The sequence below is a fragment of the Sorex araneus genome, chromosome 3 (genome assembly GCF_027595985.1).
Source record: "Sorex araneus isolate mSorAra2 chromosome 3, mSorAra2.pri, whole genome shotgun sequence".
Taxonomy (NCBI): Eukaryota; Metazoa; Chordata; class Mammalia; order Eulipotyphla; family Soricidae; genus Sorex; species Sorex araneus.
Window position 1 is genome coordinate 238,774,339 of NC_073304.1, and position 19,146 is coordinate 238,793,484.

At 68.3% G+C, this 19,146-nt stretch overlaps 5 protein-coding genes across 5 annotated transcripts; 3 read left to right on the top strand and 2 right to left on the bottom strand.

Moving 5' to 3' along the window:
• Nucleotides 1-8: 8 nt before the first annotated feature.
• OXLD1 (oxidoreductase like domain containing 1) lies at nucleotides 9-368 on the bottom strand. The gene has a single exon (XM_055132300.1). The coding sequence runs from the start codon at nucleotides 366-368 to the stop codon at nucleotides 9-11; it is 360 nt and encodes a 119-aa protein (XP_054988275.1).
• Nucleotides 367-4,807, top strand: CCDC137 (coiled-coil domain containing 137). The gene is made up of 5 exons (XM_004621100.2): nucleotides 367-802; nucleotides 1,201-1,417; nucleotides 2,661-2,743; nucleotides 2,827-2,906; nucleotides 3,054-4,807. The coding sequence occupies exons 1-5, from the start codon at nucleotides 367-369 to the stop codon at nucleotides 3,228-3,230; spliced, it is 993 nt and encodes a 330-aa protein (XP_004621157.2). The 3' UTR covers nucleotides 3,231-4,807.
• Nucleotides 4,808-4,947: 140 nt separating this feature from the next.
• Nucleotides 4,948-7,926, bottom strand: ARL16 (ADP ribosylation factor like GTPase 16). Its single transcript, XM_055130014.1, has 5 exons — nucleotides 7,797-7,926; nucleotides 7,591-7,648; nucleotides 7,370-7,483; nucleotides 7,005-7,120; nucleotides 4,948-6,922 (listed from the first exon to the last, which is right to left on the bottom strand). Exons 1-5 carry the CDS (start codon nucleotides 7,856-7,858, stop codon nucleotides 6,751-6,753), a joined length of 522 nt encoding a protein of 173 aa, XP_054985989.1. The 5' UTR covers nucleotides 7,859-7,926; the 3' UTR covers nucleotides 4,948-6,750.
• A 112-nt stretch (nucleotides 7,927-8,038) lies between these two features.
• Nucleotides 8,039-14,585, top strand: HGS (hepatocyte growth factor-regulated tyrosine kinase substrate). The gene is made up of 20 exons (XM_055130013.1): nucleotides 8,039-8,181; nucleotides 8,978-9,062; nucleotides 9,283-9,358; nucleotides 9,458-9,550; nucleotides 9,819-9,942; nucleotides 10,038-10,090; nucleotides 10,164-10,232; nucleotides 10,324-10,448; nucleotides 10,743-10,821; nucleotides 10,900-10,998; nucleotides 11,076-11,153; nucleotides 11,272-11,310; nucleotides 11,380-11,523; nucleotides 11,594-11,653; nucleotides 11,771-11,978; nucleotides 12,051-12,223; nucleotides 12,312-12,630; nucleotides 13,857-13,990; nucleotides 14,077-14,298; nucleotides 14,366-14,585. The coding sequence occupies exons 1-20, from the start codon at nucleotides 8,145-8,147 to the stop codon at nucleotides 14,462-14,464; spliced, it is 2,316 nt and encodes a 771-aa protein (XP_054985988.1). The 5' UTR covers nucleotides 8,039-8,144; the 3' UTR covers nucleotides 14,465-14,585.
• Nucleotides 14,586-14,922: 337 nt separating this feature from the next.
• MRPL12 (mitochondrial ribosomal protein L12) lies at nucleotides 14,923-17,542 on the top strand. The gene is made up of 5 exons (XM_055130015.1): nucleotides 14,923-15,152; nucleotides 15,478-15,664; nucleotides 15,784-15,867; nucleotides 16,760-16,891; nucleotides 16,977-17,542. Exons 1-5 carry the CDS (start codon nucleotides 15,079-15,081, stop codon nucleotides 17,091-17,093), a joined length of 594 nt encoding a protein of 197 aa, XP_054985990.1. The 5' UTR covers nucleotides 14,923-15,078; the 3' UTR covers nucleotides 17,094-17,542.
• The last annotated feature ends 1,604 nt before the right edge of the window (nucleotides 17,543-19,146 follow it).

The following is a 19,146-nucleotide window of genomic DNA, read 5'->3' on the forward strand; positions in this document are numbered from 1 at the left end:
GGGCCGGCTCAGCGGCCGGCCCTGGCCCGGAGCTGGATCTCCATGCGGATGAAGGCCTTGAGGTTCTCGTCGGTCACATGGCTGTCCAGCGCGGCCAGGGCGCGCTCGCCCCCGTCCTGGTAGTGGCGCAGCAGCGTCTCGGCGTAGTCCACCCACACGCAGTTGGGGCAGCCGCTCATGCAGCAGGTGGTCGGGGGCTGGAGGTCGGGAGGGGGGTCCCCGCGGGGGCCGGGCGCCCCGGCGCCCTCCTCCCCGCGGTCTGTTCCGAACTCTCTGCGGCCCGGGTGGGCCGGGATCCGGGCGCGGCGCCGCCGAGGAAGGCCGGGGAGGGCGAGGTGGGCCGGGCCCTGGGGGTCACACGAGCCCATGAGTGTCCGGGGAGGGGCCGCCCTCGCTGCGCCCCCAGACTCGCCCGGCGCGGCTGACCACCCCCGGCCCTCCTCGCGCGCAGGGCCTCGCGAGCTGGGCCCCGACCGCGCCCCGTCCCCGCCGGTACTTGCCGGGCCGCGGGCGGCGACGGTCACCACCCGGCCGGCCCCGGCCACGCTCCGAAGCAGCATCGCCGCAGCCGGCCCAGCGCGCACGCGCGAGCCGAGTCGGCCGGAAGCGGAAGTGGCGGGGCGGGAGCCGGGCCGGAGGTGCTTCCGGGAGCGCGGCATGGCGGGCGGGCGGCGCGGCGCTGCGGCGCGCGCGGGTCCCGGGGTCTCCGGGGACGAGCAGGGGCTCCCGTTCCGGCTGCGCGAGATCATGCGGGGCCGCCAGGAGGTGAAGGCGCGGCTGAGCGGCAGGAGGCGGCGGGCGGGTGAGGCCCCGAAATCCCGCGCCGGCGTGGCTGAGGGGCCGGGGCCCCGTGACCGGGGGTCGGGCGGGGGCGGCGCGGGCGAGCCCCTCCAGCGCCCGTGGAGGAGGACCGGCCCCCTCCTTCTGTCCGCGGTGGGGGTCCTGGGCGCCCGCCGGGGCAGCTGTGGGAGCCCCTCGGCCCCTCCACCCCCTGACGCCGCTTTGCTGCCCGGTGGCCGTGTCTGGGTGAGCGGAGGGCTCAGCCCCCGCCGCTGGCCTCGGTCCTGTGGACACCGTCGCCTGGGGGCTGCGTGTGGCCCCAGAGCGGCGACTCGCACCCGGGAGGGGTGAGCGACGCCCCGCCGCCTCTGCCCGCGCCCGGACCCGCGCCCTCACCCGTCTCGGGGCTCCCGCCCGCAGCCCAGGCCGCCTTGAGGAGGACGCTGGAGGAGGAGGCAAAGGGGACGGAGCCGGACATTCCCGTGCCCAAGTTCAAGCGGCGGAAGGGGGAGTCGGACAGGGCGTTCGTGCAGCGCATGGAGCAGGAGGCCCAGCACGTGCTGTTCCTCAGCCGGAACCAGGCCCGCTGCCAGCCAGAGGCGCCCGCCGCGCCCAAGAAGTCAGAGGGGAAGAAAGCGTGAGTGGCGGTGGGCGGCGGTCTCGCTCCACCTTTCAGGTGCAAGGGGCTTCTGACCCCCAGGCTCTGCAGACCCCGAGTACAGAGGATGAGCGGTGTCCTGGCCCTCGCTCCCCGGCTTCCCTAGCCAGCATCTGTTCCAGTGCTGCATCTGGGTCACCTGTCTCCTCCCAAGAACATGGGAAGACCGGCTCGTCCCTGGGCTCAGGCGAGAACCTGGCCCTTCCTGTAGGTGGTAGTTGGCCCTGGGTGGGGCCCCCTCTTCACCCACATCCCCAGAAAGTCGAAGGAGGAATGGTCCCTGTGTCTGAATTCTCACCTGGTTGGCCAGGGGGGCTGCTGTGCCAGCCTGGAATTCACGTTCCAGAAGCTGTAGCTGGTGAACCTCGTCGCCAGCCCTCTCACGTGCTCTGCGGCGACCCGAGGGGCACCGGGCACAGTGATCTCTGCGAGGCCCGAGAACTGCCGGGTTCCCCAAACTCTGCTGGGTCTGGTTTCAAAACCCAAATAGAAACGAAAGGGCGGGAGATCGTACAGGTAGGGCAGTGGTCCTGCGGGCACTGATTCCTGGCACCACGTAGGGTCCCCTGAGCCCTGTCAGGAGTGGTCCCTGAATACGGCTGGGGGTAAGGCCTGAGGACCCCTGGCATAGCCTTAACACTGAGGAAGTAAGAACGGGACCAGAGAGGCAGCACGGGTGAGGTGCTTGTTTCACACACTGCCACCCCCAGTTGAGCCCTGGCACCACATTGAGTCCTGGTCCTCCAAGCACCCCCAGGTGTGACCCCAGGCCTCCCGATAAGTAGATATTTAAAAATTCGGTTTATGGCCTTGGGACCATATCTGTTGGTGACCAGGGGTTATTCCTGGCTCTGTTCAGAGACAAACCCTGACTGTGTACAGAGTGTAGAAGGTACCGGGGTGGGTCCAGCCCGGGTCAGCTGCGTGTAAGGCAAGCGCTCTTGCTGTGCCCTCACTCCCCGGCCCCTGTGGATAATACACTCACAGGTCGAAACATGGGCTCCCTCTGGAAGACTTGCTGGTGGGGGCAGCACCTCCGGACTCCATCCCCGAGCTGCCAGGATCCCCTTCGTCTGGGGCAGTCCCTGAGTGCTGGTGTGGGGGTGGCAGCAGCGTAGGGGTGTGGACACAGCCCCTTGGGGTGGCTCAGGAGGGCCTTTGGTCCCCCTGGAATCCAGCGAGTTGGGATTCAGGGCCTCTAGGCAGCCGGATTTCTCCGCAGGTTCCAGAAGCGGCGCCTGGACAGAATCCGACAGCAGCGGGTGGAGAAGGTGGCGGAGAGGCTGGAGCGGGAGCTGCTTCAAGGTAGCGTGTCCTGTGCCCGTGCCTGCCCGGTCCCAACGCCCTGCGTGCAAGGGTGGCGGGAGTGACTTGCTCTGCCCCTCCAGACACGGTGAAGTTTGGGGACATTGTCCAGCAACCCCCAGAGCTGACTGCCAGGCCCCGGGCCAGCACCAGTGTGAGCCAGGTAAGGGGGCGCGGGCAGGGAGTGGGGTGTGTGTCTGTGTCTGTCTGTGTGCGTGCGCACGAGAGAAGTCTGAGTTCGCGCTGGCCTCGTGGGTGGTCATCGGTAGCTCAGGTCTCGGTGCCTTGGCCTCAGCCTGTCTCTCTGCAGCCCGGCAGGAAGCCGCTGTTGCTGAGGAGGTGCTTGAGCCCCGCTGGTGCCGGCGAGACACGGTCCCCGGACACCTCGCCAGCCCGTCAGCGGATATTGGGGGCGGAGAGAGAGCGCGCCGTGCTGGCGTACAGGGCGTTGAAGCGGCAGCGGCAGGCGGCTGAGCCGCTCCGGTGAGCCCAGCACCAGGACACCTGCTGCCCACAGCTGGCATGGCCTTGCTCTGCCCGACCTAGGCAGAGACTGCACGGCGTTGGCACAAACCTGCTTCCATGCCCGGTGCCATGGGCGCCTGCTCAGTCTGGGCACCCCTCTGGCCTCTGGCTTTGGCTCATATGTGAAAGCTGCGGGGCCTGCCCACGCCAGCAGGGCTTCGGGGTCCATTCTCGGGTGCTCTCAGCCTCAGGATAGCCAGGAGGAGTGCTCAGCATGGGGTGCAGGAGGAGGGAGAGTGGAGAGCACTGCCCCACCTTCGGGGCACACGGTGCCCCCCTCCCCTGCCCCATGCTCCTTGGTGGCTGTGTTGCCAGCTCCACTGTTGGCTGTGGGCCTGAGAGGGTGACAGGTCAGGTGAGCTGGGGGGTCAGCTCAGCCACAGAGCCTGCTGCTCCTGTCAGAGCACCCTGGTGCAGGGTCACTCCCTGGGACGGGTCCCCAGGGTACAGGTGTGTCACTCAGGTACTGACACTGGCAGTCAAGTTACCCAAAGTCTGGACTGAGGGGCGGTGTGGAGGTTCCCAACTCTTCAAGTGTCTCCCCACAGCTTGGTGCTGACCTCGGCCCAGGGGAAGCTCCCTGCCTGGTGGCAGCAGGGGCGTGGCTGTGATCGGTAGCCTCTGGCCGCCTCTTCTCTTTGCTGTTTTCTCTGCCTGCCAATCTCTTCCCTGCTTGTCAAGGCAGATGCCTGTGAAGTGCGGGCCTGGGGCCTTCGTCCCCCCTCCCCAGCTTGGTCAACAGCCTCTGGTTTACTGGCATTTTATTTTGGTTTTGGATCACAGCCATGATTCTCAGGGCTTCCAGCGATTGCCCCTGGCAGGCCCGGGGGACCGTACAGGGTGCTGGAGTAGACCCTGGGTCAGCAATGTGCAAGACAAGTGCCTCACCCCTTGTACAATCTCGGGCCCTCCTGTGCATTCCTTCCACTCTCCTTCCCTCATACTTGCCAATGAAAGTTAAGGTTCATGTCTGTCTCCTTTCTGAGAGTAGGAAACAGGGTGGAGGGTGCCCAGAGGTCAGAACTCACCTTGTAAAGTGAATACTCTGGTGTGGCCCCAGATCCCAGAGCTGTTGTGGGGTCTTGCTTCTCCTTGAAGCCAGCCTCAGCCCGACCTCCCAGGGGTCACTTACCAATTTAATCATTAGAACCTGCAAGAATACTGGATTTGGTTGTGGGGGGTAGGGGGGTCATACCAGGTGATGCTCAAGGGTTGCTCCTAGCTCTGCACTCAGAATAATTCCTGGTCTGTTTTAGGGGACACATACGATACTGGGGGTCAAACCTGGGTCAGCTATGTGCAAGGCAAATGCCCTCCCTGTTGTACTGTTGCTCTGGGCCCACTATAATACAGTTTAAGGGAACATCGCACTGTTGAGCCTGTGAGTGTTAACTGCAAGCATTGCAGCATGCCCTGCTCTGAGCTATGTGAAGAAACAACCTCGCTCTCCTGTGATGAGGCTGTCTCTCATCTTCCTCCTTGACCTAAGGCTGTAAACCTTACTTTAAACATAAGTAAAAAATGTAGCTAATCTTGCAAGATTGTAACTTACAGTTTGGAATTACCCAGCTTTCGAGCCCTATGGCCTATTTAGAAATAAGAGTGCCGAGCTCCTCTTATTGGTCCTGGCTATCCCACCAAGATGAACTCGGGTTGTGACTTGTGCCGTGCTGGGTGATGGTCAGCAGGAAGCCCCTGCAGGCTGCATCTGGGCGACACCTGGCAAGACAGGACTCCGTCTAAAGTTTGGACTCAGGTGCCCTTTTCCCAGCCAACACTGCATTCACCAGTGCACTGGGGCTCCGGGGAAAACCAGTGACAGTTCTGGAGGACTGGGTGGACGACGACGCACATGTCCCATCTGGCCTCTGCTCTTGGGTTCGCGGCCCGGGACGTGGGGGTCAGAAGGCAGCAGTGACTGCCAGCTGCCCAAGCCCTGCCCTGGGGTCCAAACCCGCACTGGCACCGGGGATCTTAGCTGAGGCTCCTGAGTGGCCAGGAACAAAATCCGGGCGCCGCGGTCCAGAGCAGAGCGGAGGGACGCTCCCGCTCGCCCGCCTTCCGGCGCGCTCACACTGAGCGCCCATTGGTCGGCGTCCGATGACGGGCATCCCGACCGCCAATCAGCATCCCGAGGGCCGTCCCCGTGGCACCAGCGTCGCCAAGGTCCCTTAGGATCTATGCAGGCCAAATCCCTGCTGACGAAGCACTTGCAGGGTTTCCCTGGGAGCAGCGGCCGGTTTATGGACCGCTGCAGAGCAGCACCGCAGCGCCCTGGCCTGCTGTCTCGAGGTGCACACGTCCAGGGCCACTGGCAGGCCTGCCAAGCGGCCTCACCACAGCGCCCGGGCAGTGCTCCACCCGTCCCCGAGGCCTGTGACCCTGGGAGTAGTTCTGCTCCAGTCTGGAACTTGCCTCTGCCGCCCAGTGTTGGGGCCGGGCCCCCCCTCTGTCCGCGACCCTGAACTAGTCAGATGCTGCTCTTCCTGCTGGACCCAGCATTTCCCCACTCTACTTCACCTGCAAACCAGCAAATCCATGTCAGCACCAAGCTGCGGGGTGGCCCTGGACTCTGCACTCCGCAGAAGCGGCACGGAAGAGTCCCCAGACCACTTCCAGCTGTAAGCCCCAAACAGAAGACGGTCAGAGTTTGGTTGATAAGGCAAAAGGACAGGGCATTTATAATCACGCATCAGCTTGTGCCCCGAAATTGAAGTCACTCCCCATCCGTGTCACTCTGACAGCAGGAGTGCCCTGCAAACAGGGCCACTGAAGGACACAATGATCAGGCCTGTGGTCCAGCGCTCCTGGGACCCACAAGTCCCTGGGGAGCATCTTGGGGGTTAGAGAGGCCCTGTGGGTAGTTCATTCGTAAAAATAAGTACCTAACGTTTCTGAGCTGAAAGCAGGGGGACGGGAAGCAGGAACGATTCATGGGCCAGCCCCATCTGATACCATCTACCTGGACGTCACAGGTGAAGGGGCCAGGCAGTCCTACAGAAAGCTCGATGCAAAGCTGCATGGAGCAAGTGTGCAAACGTGTCTCCTGCGTCTGACCCAGGCACTTTTCTCCTGCGTTGAGCAACATCGTCTCTCCTGTGTCTGACCCCAGAAGTGTTCTTCCTGTGGTCCAGGAGGTTCACACTGCCACTACTGGCATGCCACGAACTCATGGGCAGTAGCCAACACACAGGGCGGGCACGCACTGCATGATCCCCAGCACCCAGCTTGGAGTAGCCTCCAGACTGACCAGAGAGGGGAACAAATCCCAGCATCAGCCCTCAGCAGGACCCAGCCCTGGGCGTAGAGGCTGACTGTGCTGCCACCCACATCGGTGACAGAGGCTGTTTGTCCTGTGTCCAGTTCTGCAGCTGTCACTGGGCATCTCAATGTCACCCGCATGGCCCACACATCATCTGGACAGAGACCCTTGGTGCTGATCCCTCCGTGGTCCACCGCAGGAAGCCAGCATGTGCCAGCGATCAAGTGCAGTGCCCGTGATGGTCCTGAAGCCAGTGCAGCACCGCTGACAAGCCGGTGCCCTGGCGGGCGCTGACCTCAACCACACTGATGTCCTGGGGGGCACAGGCAAGGATGTCCGAGAGCCTGAAGAGGGACTTCATCTCCTCGGTGGTCATGTAACAGGGCAGGTCTCTGGAGTGAGAGAGAGGACGTGGGAACGGGGCGCCTGGAAGGAACCCCACGCCCCACGCCCCGACAGCCCACAGGCCCGCACATTTTGTTGAAAAGAATCAGGACGGAGGCTGAGGACAGCTGCTCTGCCGACAGGAGTCCCAGGAGCTGTGAGCAGGAGGCGGAGAGCTGCGTAGGGTTGGAGGCGTCCACCATGAACTGAAAGGAAGGGGAGCCGTCAGCCAGCCACCTCTGCCCCGGAGGAGGCCCTAGGTTCCACCCCGGGCCGGAAAGAAAACAGAGGACTTAGGGACAGGCTGATTTGCAGAAACAACGTGCAAGCACCGTGTTGCCACTCGGAGAAGATCGCCCGGAACCCAAGCCTCCCCACAAGGAATTCCGAGGAACCTGGGAGGGGCGCACGGTGGGGCGGAGGAGTCAGCGCGAGGGGGCCGGGCTGGGACCTACCAGGAGAGCGTGGCAGTCTCCGTAGTAACTGGGCCAGATGGGGGCCATGCAGCCGCCCAGCTCCCTGATAGTGAGCCGCCGCTGCGCGCCAACGTCCGTGAGGTTGGTGCCCACCTGCGAGGGAGCAGGGCGCCGGGCTGGTCAGGGCGCAGCCGGCCCGCCCATCGGCCCACCCGCCCACCGCGCTGCAGGGGCCGCACCCGTGCCCCGCGGTCGCCTACCGTCGGCCGCGTCGGGGGCGGGTCTCCCAGGTCACCTTTCCCGTCCAGGGAGCTCAGCTGTGCGCCGGGTCAAGGAGCCAAGCGTGCGGGGGCGCGCGGACCGCAGGACCCCCGCCCATGCCCCGTCAGCTGTCGCTCCCGGACGCCCTCCCCGAGCTCCGCAGCGCCCGCAAAGCCCCGTCCCGGCCTCGCGGCGCCGAAGGATATTGTGCAGGCGCTTCACCAGCAGCGACTTGCCCACGCCCGCGGCGCCCAACAGGAGACACATCGCGCGCCCCCCGCCGCCCCGCCGCCCAGCGCCCCGCCGGCCCGGCCCGGCCCGCCCCGGTAGGCCCCGCCCAGCGCCCAGCCTCCTGCAGCTCATTGGCTCCTAGGGCTTCTGTTTCCCTAGCGCAGCCCAATGTGAGCCGAGAATGTGTGGCGAGCGAGGCCCGCCTCCCCGCTCCTGGGCCGGCGCCGTGCGCGTGCGCGTGCCCGGGAAGGCGGAAGCGGAAGTCGGGGGCGCGCCGGCGCGCACGGGAGCGCCGCGGCGTCGGAGCGGGGTTGGGGTCGCCATGGGGCGCGGCAGCGGCACCTTCGAGCGTCTGCTAGGTAACGCGGGCCCGCTCGCCGCCGCCCGGGCCTACCCGCGCCCCCGCCCCGCCGCGCCCCCGGCCCGCGGGCTCTGGAGGGGCGGACGGCGCCGGTGCGACCCCCGGCCGCGGGGTCCGACCGCGGGCGCGCGGGCAGCACGGGGCGGGGGCGCCGCCGCCGCGGGGAGCGGCCGCGCCCGGGGCGCGCGGACAGAGCCCTGAGTCACGCGCCCCGGCTGGGCCGCTGGGGGTCTGCTCCCCGCCGCCCGGCCCCGCACCGCGACGGGAGCGGGGGGCGCGGGCGCGGGCCCCTGCTCGCCGCGGGCCAGGCCGGCCTGGGGGCCTCCGGACGGGACCTTGGGGAGACCTCGGGGAGGCCCTTCCTGCTCCCCAGCGGGCTGGCTGAAGGTCAGCCGGGGGGCCAGCGCCCGCCTTGTCCCGGCTGCTGTCGGGCCTCCCCCACCCTGTCACGCCCCCCCTCCGCGCGGCGGGACGCAACGGGGGGGGGGCTCCAGCCCAGGCCGACCCAGAACCCCGCCCGGGCCGGGGCGGTGCAGCTCTGTCCCAGCAACCTCTCCGGTTTGGGGCAGTGACCTCGCCTGTGCCCGGTTCCCCATCTAGAGCGGGTGTAGCAGGCGCCCACTCGGTGCTGCCCACGGGGCTCCAGGCCCTGCCCGGGCCACCCTTCTGTTGCAGTGGCCCTCCCCCACCCTGGAGTGGGAAGTGCACGGGGAGAGGGAACAGCCCCTTCTCCCCGGTCCTGGGCTAGGGAGTCAGCAAGGCAGCGCTCTGGAATGCCGCCCTCTTCCCCTCAGACAAAGCCACCAGCCAGCTTCTGCTGGAGACGGACTGGGAGTCCATCCTGCAGATCTGTGACCTCATCCGCCAGGGGGACACGCAGTAAGTGGGGACCGGCAGCGAGTGGAGGGAGAGGAGGAGGCGTTGTGTGGCAGCCTCGCGTGAAGGGGCAGCTGGGCAGGTCGCCAGGATTGTGTGGCAGGAGATGCTTCGGTGGGGTCGTGGCAGGGTCTGCACCCGCACTGAGGTGTGGCTGCTGGGCGGGAAGGTCTCCGCTCCCCTCACTGATGCTGCCCCTCCCCTCCGCGCCCCCTGCTCTCAGAGCCAAGTACGCGGTGAGCGCCATCAAGAAGAAGGTCAATGACAAGAACCCACATGTGGCCTTGTACGCTCTGGAGGTAGGGGCCCGCCCCGTCCTGTCCACTCTCTGCGCCTGCTCCTTCCCCCACGGGCAGGGGTGGCGGGCACGGCCAGCCTCACCTCGCGGGCCTTGCCAGGTCATGGAGTCGGTGGTGAAGAACTGCGGGCAGACGGTGCATGACGAGGTGGCCAGCAAGCAGACGATGGAGGAGCTGAAGGAGCTTCTGAAGGTAGTGAGCAGGCCGGGCCGCGGGCGGGGGCCCCGGGCCGGGCCCGTTGCCTGGCCGCCCTGAACTGGGCCCTGGCTCTGAAGCCTCCCCGGTGCTTGTGGGTCTAAGCTGAGGTGCCCCTGCTCCATCCGGTCCTGGGGCCGCGTGCACAGGCCCTTGCTCCTTCCGTGGGACCTTGGGGTCAGCCCCTGGAGGCCAGGGGAGGACCTGCCGCGGGGCGGCTGGGGGAAACGGCCCCCGCCGCGGCCCACCTTGCGCTTCCCCGCAGAGGCAGGTGGAAGTGAGCGTCCGGAACAAGATCCTGTATCTGATCCAGGCCTGGGCACACGCCTTCCGCAACGAGCCCAAGTACAAGGTGGTGCAGGACACCTACCAGATCATGAAGGTCGAGGGTGAGCGCGGCAGGCCCGTCCCAGGGCCCCGGGTGGGGGGCCGGAGTCGGCCCTGATGCCTGGGGCTGCCGGTCACCGGGACCCCCTCTCTGCAGGCCACGTCTTCCCGGAGTTCAAGGAGAGCGACGCCATGTTTGCGGCAGAGAGGGTGAGCGCGGGTGCCCCGGCGGCCTGGGCGCGGGCAGTGGCGGAGAGCCCTCACCACCCGACTGTCCCCACAGGCCCCCGATTGGGTGGACGCTGAAGAGTGCCACCGGTGCCGGGTGCAGTTTGGCGTGGTGACGCGCAAGGTGAGCCTCGGTCGGCGGGTCCTCTCCCTCCTGGGCTCAGGGTGGGCTGCGCGCTGAGCCCCTGCCCTCGTGACCCGCGCACCTCCCACAGCACCACTGCCGGGCCTGTGGCCAGATCTTCTGCGGTAAGTGCTCGTCCAAGTACTCCACCATCCCCAAGTTTGGCATCGAGAAGGAGGTGCGGGTGTGTGAGCCCTGCTACGAACAGCTCAACAGGTGCGTCCGCGGGGCCTCCGGGCTCTCCCCAGGGCCAGTGACCACTCCCAGCCCGTCCGCCGCTGTCGCTCCTGGAGGCCTTGAGAGCCAGGACGCGGGGGGTGGGCCTCCCCGTGTGGGTGTGGGCAAGCGCCTGCTCTCAGCTGCGGGGCCCCCAGGGGGACACCAAGGGGTCTGGCATGAGACTCGGGCTCACAGGAAGGCGGGAAGACACGACCTGCCTGGAGCCGACAGTCAGCGCGGGTGTGGCCGCTGCCGTCCCAGCGGCTGACTCACGCAGTGCCCTGTCCCCAGGAAAGCAGAGGGGAAGAGCGTGTCCACCTCGGAGCTGCCCCCCGAGTACCTGACCAGCCCTCTGTCCCAGCAGTCTCAGGTGTGCCGCCCCCCCCAGCCTGGCCCTCGCCACCCCGAGAGGGAGAAGCCGGGCGGCCTCACCTGCCTGTCCCCACAGCTGCCCCCTAAGAGGGACGAGACGGCCCTGCAGGAGGAGGAGGAGCTGCAGCTGGCCCTGGCCCTATCGCAGTCGGAGGCGGAGGAGAAGGAGAGGATGGTGAGCCGGGCAGTTGTGGGAGCTGCTGGGGGGGCTGGTGGGGGCCGACCAGCCCTGACCCCGCCCTGACTCTGCAGAGACAGAAATCCACCTATGCCGCATACCCCAAGGCGGAGCCAGCGCCCCCGGCCGGCAGCCTGTACTCATCTCCTGTGGTGAGTCCCCCTTCCCGTTCCCCGCTGGACCCCGCTCAGAGCGTGTGCCCCTGCGCTGCCAGGTGGGTGGGCCAGGCCTGTGCTCCGGGCCGCACCCCTCAGGCTCTCTCCTCCCCAGAACTCGTCGGCGCCTCTGGCTGAAGACATCGACCCCGAGGTGAGTGCACCCCGCGGGTCCCTGTGCGGGCCGGCCCTGTCCCCGGAAGTGACCCCTGTCACCCCGCAGCTCGCCCGGTACCTCAACCGCAACTACTGGGAGAAGAAGCAGGAGGAGGCTCGCAGGAGCCCCACGCCCTCGGCGCCTGCGCCCCTGAGCGAGCCGTCGCCCCCGCCCGGGGACGGCCATGGCGCCCCTGGCCCCATGCTGGAGGTGAGCAGGCTCCCCGCCGCGCCCGGCCCCCCGCATCCCCAGGCGCTGACAGACCCTCCGCTCTCCACAGACGGCCCTCCCGGACCCCGACTCGCAGCCGGCACCTTCTCCCGGAGGCCCCTTCAGTGAGGTGAGGGCGCGAGGCAGCTGCAGCCCGGGGCACCCGGCTTTGCCTGCCCGCCCGATGGCGGGGTGCGTGCCAGGGGGCCCGCGGCACAGAATCCGCCAGCCCCACGTGTCCCCACAGTGCCAGAACGGGGAGTCGGAGGAGAGCCACGCGCAGTTCCTCAAGGCGCTGCAGAACGCCGTCACCACCTTTGTCAACCGCATGAAGAGCAACCACGTGCGCGGCCGCAGCGTCATCAATGACTCGGCCGTGCTGTCCCTGTTCCAGTCCATCAACGGCATGCACCCGCAGCTGCTCGAGCTGCTCAACCAGCTGGACGAGCGCAGGCGTAGGTGCTGCCCGGTGGGCGGGGGGTCCGCGCCCGCGCCCGCACCCACCCACGCCCGGTTCCTCTCCGCAGTCTACTACGAGGGCCTGCAGGACAAGCTGGCGCAGATCCGAGACGCCCGGGGCGCTCTGAGCGCCCTGCGGGAGGAGCACCGGGAGAAGCTGCGCCGGGCGGCCGAGGAGGCCGAGCGCCAGCGCCAGATCCAGCTGGCACACAAGCTGGAGATCATGAGGCAGAAGAAGCAGGTGTGGGCGGGGCCGGGCCTGGGGCGGGGCCGCGGGGGCGGGGCGGGCCGGGGGGCGGGCCGGGGCCCCCTGACTGGTCCCTGCGCAGGAGTATCTGGAGGTGCAGAGGCAGCTGGCCATCCAGCGGCTGCAGGAGCAGGAGAAGGAGCGGCAGCTGCGCCTGGAACAGCAGAAGCAGACGGTCCAGATGCGCGCCCAGATGCCCGCCTTCTCCCTGCCCTATGCCCAGCTCCAAGCTCTGCCTCCAGCAGGCAGCGTGCTCTACCAGCCCTCGGGCCCCACCAGCTTCCCGGGCACCTTCAGCCCGGCCAGCTCGGTGGAGGGCTCCCCGATGCACACGGTGTACATGAGCCAGCCTGCGCCCGCGGGCAGCAGCCCCTACGCCAGCATGCCCAGCTCCGGAGCAGGTAAGGGTGCCGCTGCTGCTGTCTCCGGGTGTGTCTTGGGGGTCCCGGAAGGAGCAGCCGAGGGACCAGTGCAGGCTCTGCAGTGGTGCAGCCGCGGCTCTCGGCCCGACCCTGTGCCCCTGATGTAGTCTGGGCACTGCAGCTCCCAGCCCCCTCAGCCCCGCCTCGGCTGGTGGTCCTTGCTGGACTCTTGGGCCAGTTGTCAGGAACAACCTCGGTTGGGTGGGTGGGAGCTGCCCTCACAGGGCAGGGGCTTGGAGGGTGTAGTTCTGTTTGGGGGCCACACCTGGTGCTCAGAGGCTCTTTGGCGACAGCTAGGGTAGCAGGTGGTGTCGGAACTGAGCCTGGGCCTTCCGGTCAGAGCTTGGGTTCACCTGGCCCCCGGGTGGAGACTTCGGACACTGGAAAGGCCAGTCACGAGCCCGAGTCGGCAGCTCCGTGAAGCGGCGGACGGGACCCTGTCCTGCACCAGCCCACACTCCACTGCGGCCCTGTAGAGCCCTCAGACCCCGCACAGGGAATCACAGCTCGCCCGCCCCTGCTCAGGACACCCAGAAGGATCTGGGCGTGGACACTGACCTTTCCGTGGCCCACCTGGGAGCCAGCACTACCCACCCTGACCTGACGTGCCCGCATCCGGCACTGTGCAGACGGTCTAGTCCTGTCCCACGGGGCCCCTGCAGACACTGGCCTCCTGCAGGAAGGTCCATGTCTGGGGTGCTGGGCTGCGGGCCCGCCAGATGGTGATGTTCCATGTGACCCACGGGTGCCGGGCACAAACCTGACTTCAGCAGCACCTGACACTCGTGTGATGGACTCCCTGAGCCTGAGGGGTGCAGGTGGACAGGGGTGTTCTCGAGAGAAGGGGAGAAGTCTTGCTGCAGACCGGGGAGGGAGGGGCTGTCAGGGCACGTGCCCTGGGGTGGAGCCCCGGCCGGGACTCCAGCCGCACCTCATAGGGGGCAGCTACTAAGACTAGAAGGCAGAGGTGGACAGACGTGGCCAGAATGGGTGCTGCGCCCTTCACAGGCCACCTCTGCACTGGCTGGCGGCGCTTGGCCTGCCCCTTCACACCCTGGGTACGGGCCGAGTGGGCTCTCTGTTCTTCGGACAGTTGCAGGAAGCCCCCCTGGGTCTGATCCAGCCCTTCTGGGACCCCTCTGGTGGGCTGTGGCCCAGAATGCAGCCCCTCTCCGCGGCTCCAGCTTCTCCTCTTCTCCCTGCAGACCCCAACCTGGTGGGCGCCTACATATACCCGGCTGGCGCCGCCGCCGCCCCTGCTGCGCCCCCGGGCCCTGCGGGGCAGGCCGCCAGCCCGGCCTACTCCTCCTACCAGCCCACCCCTTCGCAGGGCTACCAGGTAGGTGGGGCGCCCCCTGGGGCGGGGGGCTGGCCCGGGCCTCGCCCCCGTTCCCGCCCTCCCGCCCTCCCTTATTCCTCCCGCAGGCCGCCGCCTCGCAGGCCCCGCAGAGCCTCCCCGCGCTGGCGCAGCCCCCGCAGCCGGGCGCCCTGGGCTACGTGGGCTACGCGCCCTACGGCGTGCCCGTGGCCGGGGCGCCCCCCGCGCCCGCCCCGCAGAGCCTCCTGCCGGCGCTCCCGGGCCCCGACGCCGCCCTGGCCGCCGCGACGCCGGCCTACGTGTCAGGCCAGCAGCCGCTGTACCAGCAGGTGAGGCCGCGCGGGCCCGGGCGGGCGGGGCGGGCGCGTGCCAAGGGCTGACCGCCCCTGTCCGCAGGTGCCGCCCCCCGCCGGCCCGCCGCCCCCCGGCGCCCCGCAGCCGCCCGCGCAGGCGCCGCCGCCCGGCAGCGAGGCGCAGCTCATCTCCTTCGACTGAGCCCTGGGCCGGGATCGCCGCCCCGCCCCGCCGGGCGACCCCCACTCCCCCCCCGCGGGCGCCGGACCCCGCCCCGCCCCCCGCAGGCGCGCGAGCGAGTCGTGCAATAAAGCCCTTTAGCCAGCCATGCGTCCCTGTGTGCGCCGTCGGGGCGGGCGGGCGGGCTAGAGCGTCGTCCTTCCGGGAGCCCGGCCGCCTCGGGCTCTGCAGCGCCTCCCGCGGCCGGCGGGGCGCCGTCCGGCTCCTATGTTTGGCGTCCGCGGTGGCTAGAGCGCCGTCCGCACTCGTATGCTCGGCCGTCTCGCTGGCTAGAGCGCCCTCCGGACTCGTATGCTCGGCGGTGTCGTTGGCTAGAGCGTCATCCCGGCTTCCGTGCTCCGCGCTCGCCGTAGCTAAATCGTCTTCCGGACTCGTATGCTCGGCGGTCTCGCCGGCCAGAGCGTCGTCGTGGTTCCTATGCTCGGCGCCCGCGGTGGCTAGAGCGTCCCCCGGACTCGTATGCTCGGCGGTCTCGCCGCCTAGAGCGTCGTCCGGGCTCCTGTGCTCGGCGCCCGCGGTGGCTAGAGCGTCCTTCTGCTCAGGGAGCCGCGTGTGACCTTCCCGCCGGTGTACCGATGCTGCCGGCGGCCGCTCGCCCCCTGTGGGGGCCGTGCCTGGCGCTTCGGGGCGCCGCCTTACGCCTGGACAGGTACCGCGGGCGGCCGAGGGGCGGCCGAGGGGCGGCGGGCGGGCGCTCACGGCCGGCGCGGCGGGGCTGCAGCGCGCGGCGGGCGGCGTGTGCGGGGTGGTCCGCGGCCCGAGCCCGTCCCGCGCGGCCGCCGCCGTGGCCCCGCTTGACCTTGAGCGGCGAACGGTCGGGCCGTTCCCGCAGCGTCTGGCGCCGCCGCAGCCCCGTGACTGCGGTGCTCGGGGCCGGGGGGCCGCGCGGCAGCAGCAGCGTGTGCCCGTGTCCCCACGAGGGCCGGGGCGGGCCACGCTGACCACGCTGACGGCCGTTTGCACGGGGCTGCCAGGCAGCAGGTGCCCCGGGTCTGTGCCTTCCGGCTGATGAGGTGCAGCAGCCATCGGAAGGGAGAGGCGCTTGCCAGTGCCCCCCTGGATAACGCCCCCAAGGAGTACCCCCCAAAGATCCAGCAGCTGGTCCAGGACATCGCCAGCCTCACGCTCCTGGAGATTTCAGACCTCAATGAGCTGCTGAAGGTACCTGGGCAGAACCCTACCGGCCCGCTGTGTTCGGGCGCCCAGGGCAGGTGTGGTGGTCCCTGGGCGTGGGAGCGGCGTCTGTGTGCAGCTTCCGGTCATGCTCCCTTTCCCCGCAGAAAACCCTGAAGATCCAAGATGTTGGACTCATGCCCGTGGGGGGCGTGGTGCCCAGTGCCCCCTCGCCCGCCGCAGCCGCTGAGGTGAGCACAGGCCTGTTCCTGTTCGCTGCGCACAGTGGTGCCTTGGGGGCCAGGTGGCTCCTTGTGCCCTCCCTCTGCCCTCTCTGTTGGGTACCCCCCTGGAGAACGGAAGCGGGTCTCGGTGAGCGGAGGGGCGTGGGGGTGAGGGGCCAGGCCCCCGCGAAGCAGGCTGCATCTCCTGGAGGAACCTGCGCCCCTGAAGCCAGCCAGGCTTCACAGTGGGAATGACTAGCACCTCCAGCTGTCAGCACCACTACCTGGGCACATTTGGCCGGGGGATCTCCGCGCTTGGGAGGACCCATCGGTGACTTCCTGTCCGCTGACTGTTGGCGGGTCCCAAATCCAAACACCGAGGGCAGCGCTGCCTTGCACATCAGCTGTGAGCGTGCCGCTGGCGTCGTGTTCCTTCCTGCGCCATACCCAGCAATCCTCAGCTAACCAGTTCGGCATTTTGGTGCTAGGGTTCAAGGGTATGGGTTTTTGGCCCGAACAGTGCCAGGGACCAGACCCAGGTGAACGGGACGAGGCCAGTGTCCCTGCACTGTCTCCGACTATCAGAGGCCGTTGGTGTGGCCCCCGGGTTCTGCCCTTCCCCTTGGCTGTCCAGCCCCATCTGCACACTCCGCCGAGAACGGTGGACATTTGATAGGTGAGCGTGTCCGGGCAAGACTGGAGCCAGCGACCTGGGCCGTGGAGGTGCTGCCCTGGTCAGGCAGAGGCTCGGACCACACTGCTGCCAGCTGCATGGGCGCTGCCCGCAGTGAAGGCGCAGGGGACGGGAGGGAATCTGCAGCCCGGCCCGCGGGGCTCTCTAGGGCTTCATCTTCCCCGGGACAGGCGAGCCTGGTGCCCTGGGGCCGGACCCCTGCAGGCCTCCCCTTCTCTCCCACAGGTGGCAGAGGACGTGCCCAAGGCGAAGGAGCGCACACACTTCACCGTCCGCCTGACGGAGGCGAAGCCTGTGGACAAGGTGAAGCTGATCAAGGAGATCAAGAACTACATCCAGGGCATCAACCTCGTGCAGGTGAGGCCCGGCCACCACTCGGCCTGTGTCCGCATGTCCCCCTGGGCAGGGCAGCAGCCGGGCTCATTACTGACCCTCTCTGCAGGCAAAGAAGCTAGTGGAGTCGCTGCCACAGGAAATCAAAGCCAACGTGGCCAAGGCCGAGGCAGAGAAGATCAAGGCGGCTCTGGAGGCCGTGGGTGGCACCGTGGTTCTCGAGTAGCCGCCACAGGACTGGACAGGGCGTCCCTGGGACCCGGGCAGGCCCCACCTGTGCGCCCAGTACCCAGGCTCAGCAGACGGGGCGGCTCTGGGGCCACAAGCACGGCTCGTGGCCAGTTGATGACCAACTGCACAGACGGACAGAAGGGACAGACCTTCAGCAGGGAGGGGGCAGCTGCCCTGCCAGCACCAGGCAGAGTACTCCAGACCACCACTGGCTGGTGCTCCTCCTGGTGGCCACAGAGAGAAATGGTTCCCGTGCGTGGAGCAGGCGGTGGGGCTGTGGGTGCTTCCTGGCCCTGGCCAACCTGGGCAGCACTGACTTACCTGGGGACAGTAACTGCCTCCTGGCCTTCCCCCAGAGCTGGGGAGGGCACCTGTGAACCGTTTTTAATTCGCGTCTATAATAATAATAAGTCAGCGCTGGCCTGTTGCGGCCTGAGGTTGCAAGAGTATGTGTGATGTGTGTCTGAACCTCTTCCCGGGACCCTGGGGACCGGTGGGGGGAGGTAGGATGGGGGGGTCTGACTGGTTCCCAGGAGGGGGCACCCTGCCCCCCCCAGTCACAATCAAACTTGAGCACCCACAGGCCCCGTCCAAAGAGCGGAGGGCCGAGCTCCGTGTGGAGGCCGCCTCAGTTAATGATTAGCCCACCCCTGGCCGGGCTGCCCTCCATGGCACCGGGCCTGCCTGGCCTCCGTCCGCCACCAGAGGGCGCCGTGTGTCGCGGTGGGTCCTCGGCCTTCCCCTTAGCCTCTGCAGCCTGCACAGTGGCTGGCCTGGACGCTGGGACACCTAAGCCTGAGCCACATGCCAGCCTCGAGGCTCTCAGAGACGGCTCTCCACGGGCAGGGTGCCGCCTCTCACAGACCCCGACCCCGGACCTCCCCGGGCCAGGCTGCCTGCGCTGCCTGCTGCCCCTCGGCTCCTCCCCCGTGGTCAGGGCCTCCTACCCTGGGGTTAGTCCGGCAGCCAGAGCCTGCTCAGCCCCGGACTCCTGTGGTCTCCGGGTCCTGCTGGCAGCCCAGACCAGCTCCTGGGTTCCCCATCGTGGTCCTTGGCCAGCCTGGGCCGAGGGGGCCTGCTCTGCGTGCAGCTTCCCCCGTGGGCTAGAGTAGTCTTCATTCCCCCACGGACACCGGCAGAGGCCTCCTGAGTGCTTGCAGGCACCAAGTTGGTGTTTGCAGCGTCCACAGGTCAGCTAAGGGCAGCAGGGCACTGGCCACTCGGATTCTGCTGGGATGGGGCCCCTCCACCCTGCCATGAGGTACAGCAGTGGCAGGGCTGGGGTCAAGCACAGGTCGTTCCCTGCACCCTAGCCTGGACACGCCGCACCTGTTTCCTGGGGGGCTGGGTGGGAACCGCACCGGAATGGGCGTTTCCCGGCCCGGCTGGACTGGACCCAGTGTCGAGTGGACGGGCAGAGCCGCCGCAGCCTTTTACGGCGTGGCCCTCTGGCCCTACGCTCGCACTGGCCAGGACCTACGCAGGGGGAGAAGCTCCTGCGCAATCAGGATCCCAAGGCCCAGAGGAAAAGGTCTCTGGGCGCGGCGCTGGCCCGTGCCCAGCTGGCCGGTGAGCGCCTGGGGCCACGCCTCGCGGTGACCTTCGGGGACCTGGCGGAGACCTGTGCAAGGAAGGGCGGGACACCGAGCGGCCAGGTCCCGGGGCCAAGGTGTCGCGGCCAGCAACAGCCCACTCGGCCCCAGGCCCTCGGCCAAGGGTTTAAACTCGGCGACACCTCCCGGTCGCGCGGACGAATGGGCAGCGCGAGACGCCGGTTCCGGGTCCCGCCTCCCCAGGGTGCTGGTGCAATCGCCGCGCGAGGCCGGGTCTCCGGGGCCCGCCTCCCAGCCGCGCCAGCGCATTGGTTACTCGGACCGCCACTTCTCGGCCCCGCCCCCTCGCGCGCGGTCGGATTGGCCGCGAGGGAAACGGAGTCCGGTCCCGCCTCCGGATCGCGCTGGCTCATTGGCTGCGCGGGACACGGTCTCCACGCCCCGCCTCCCGGTCGCGCTGGCTCATTGGCTGCGTGGGCACGGTCTCCAGGCCCC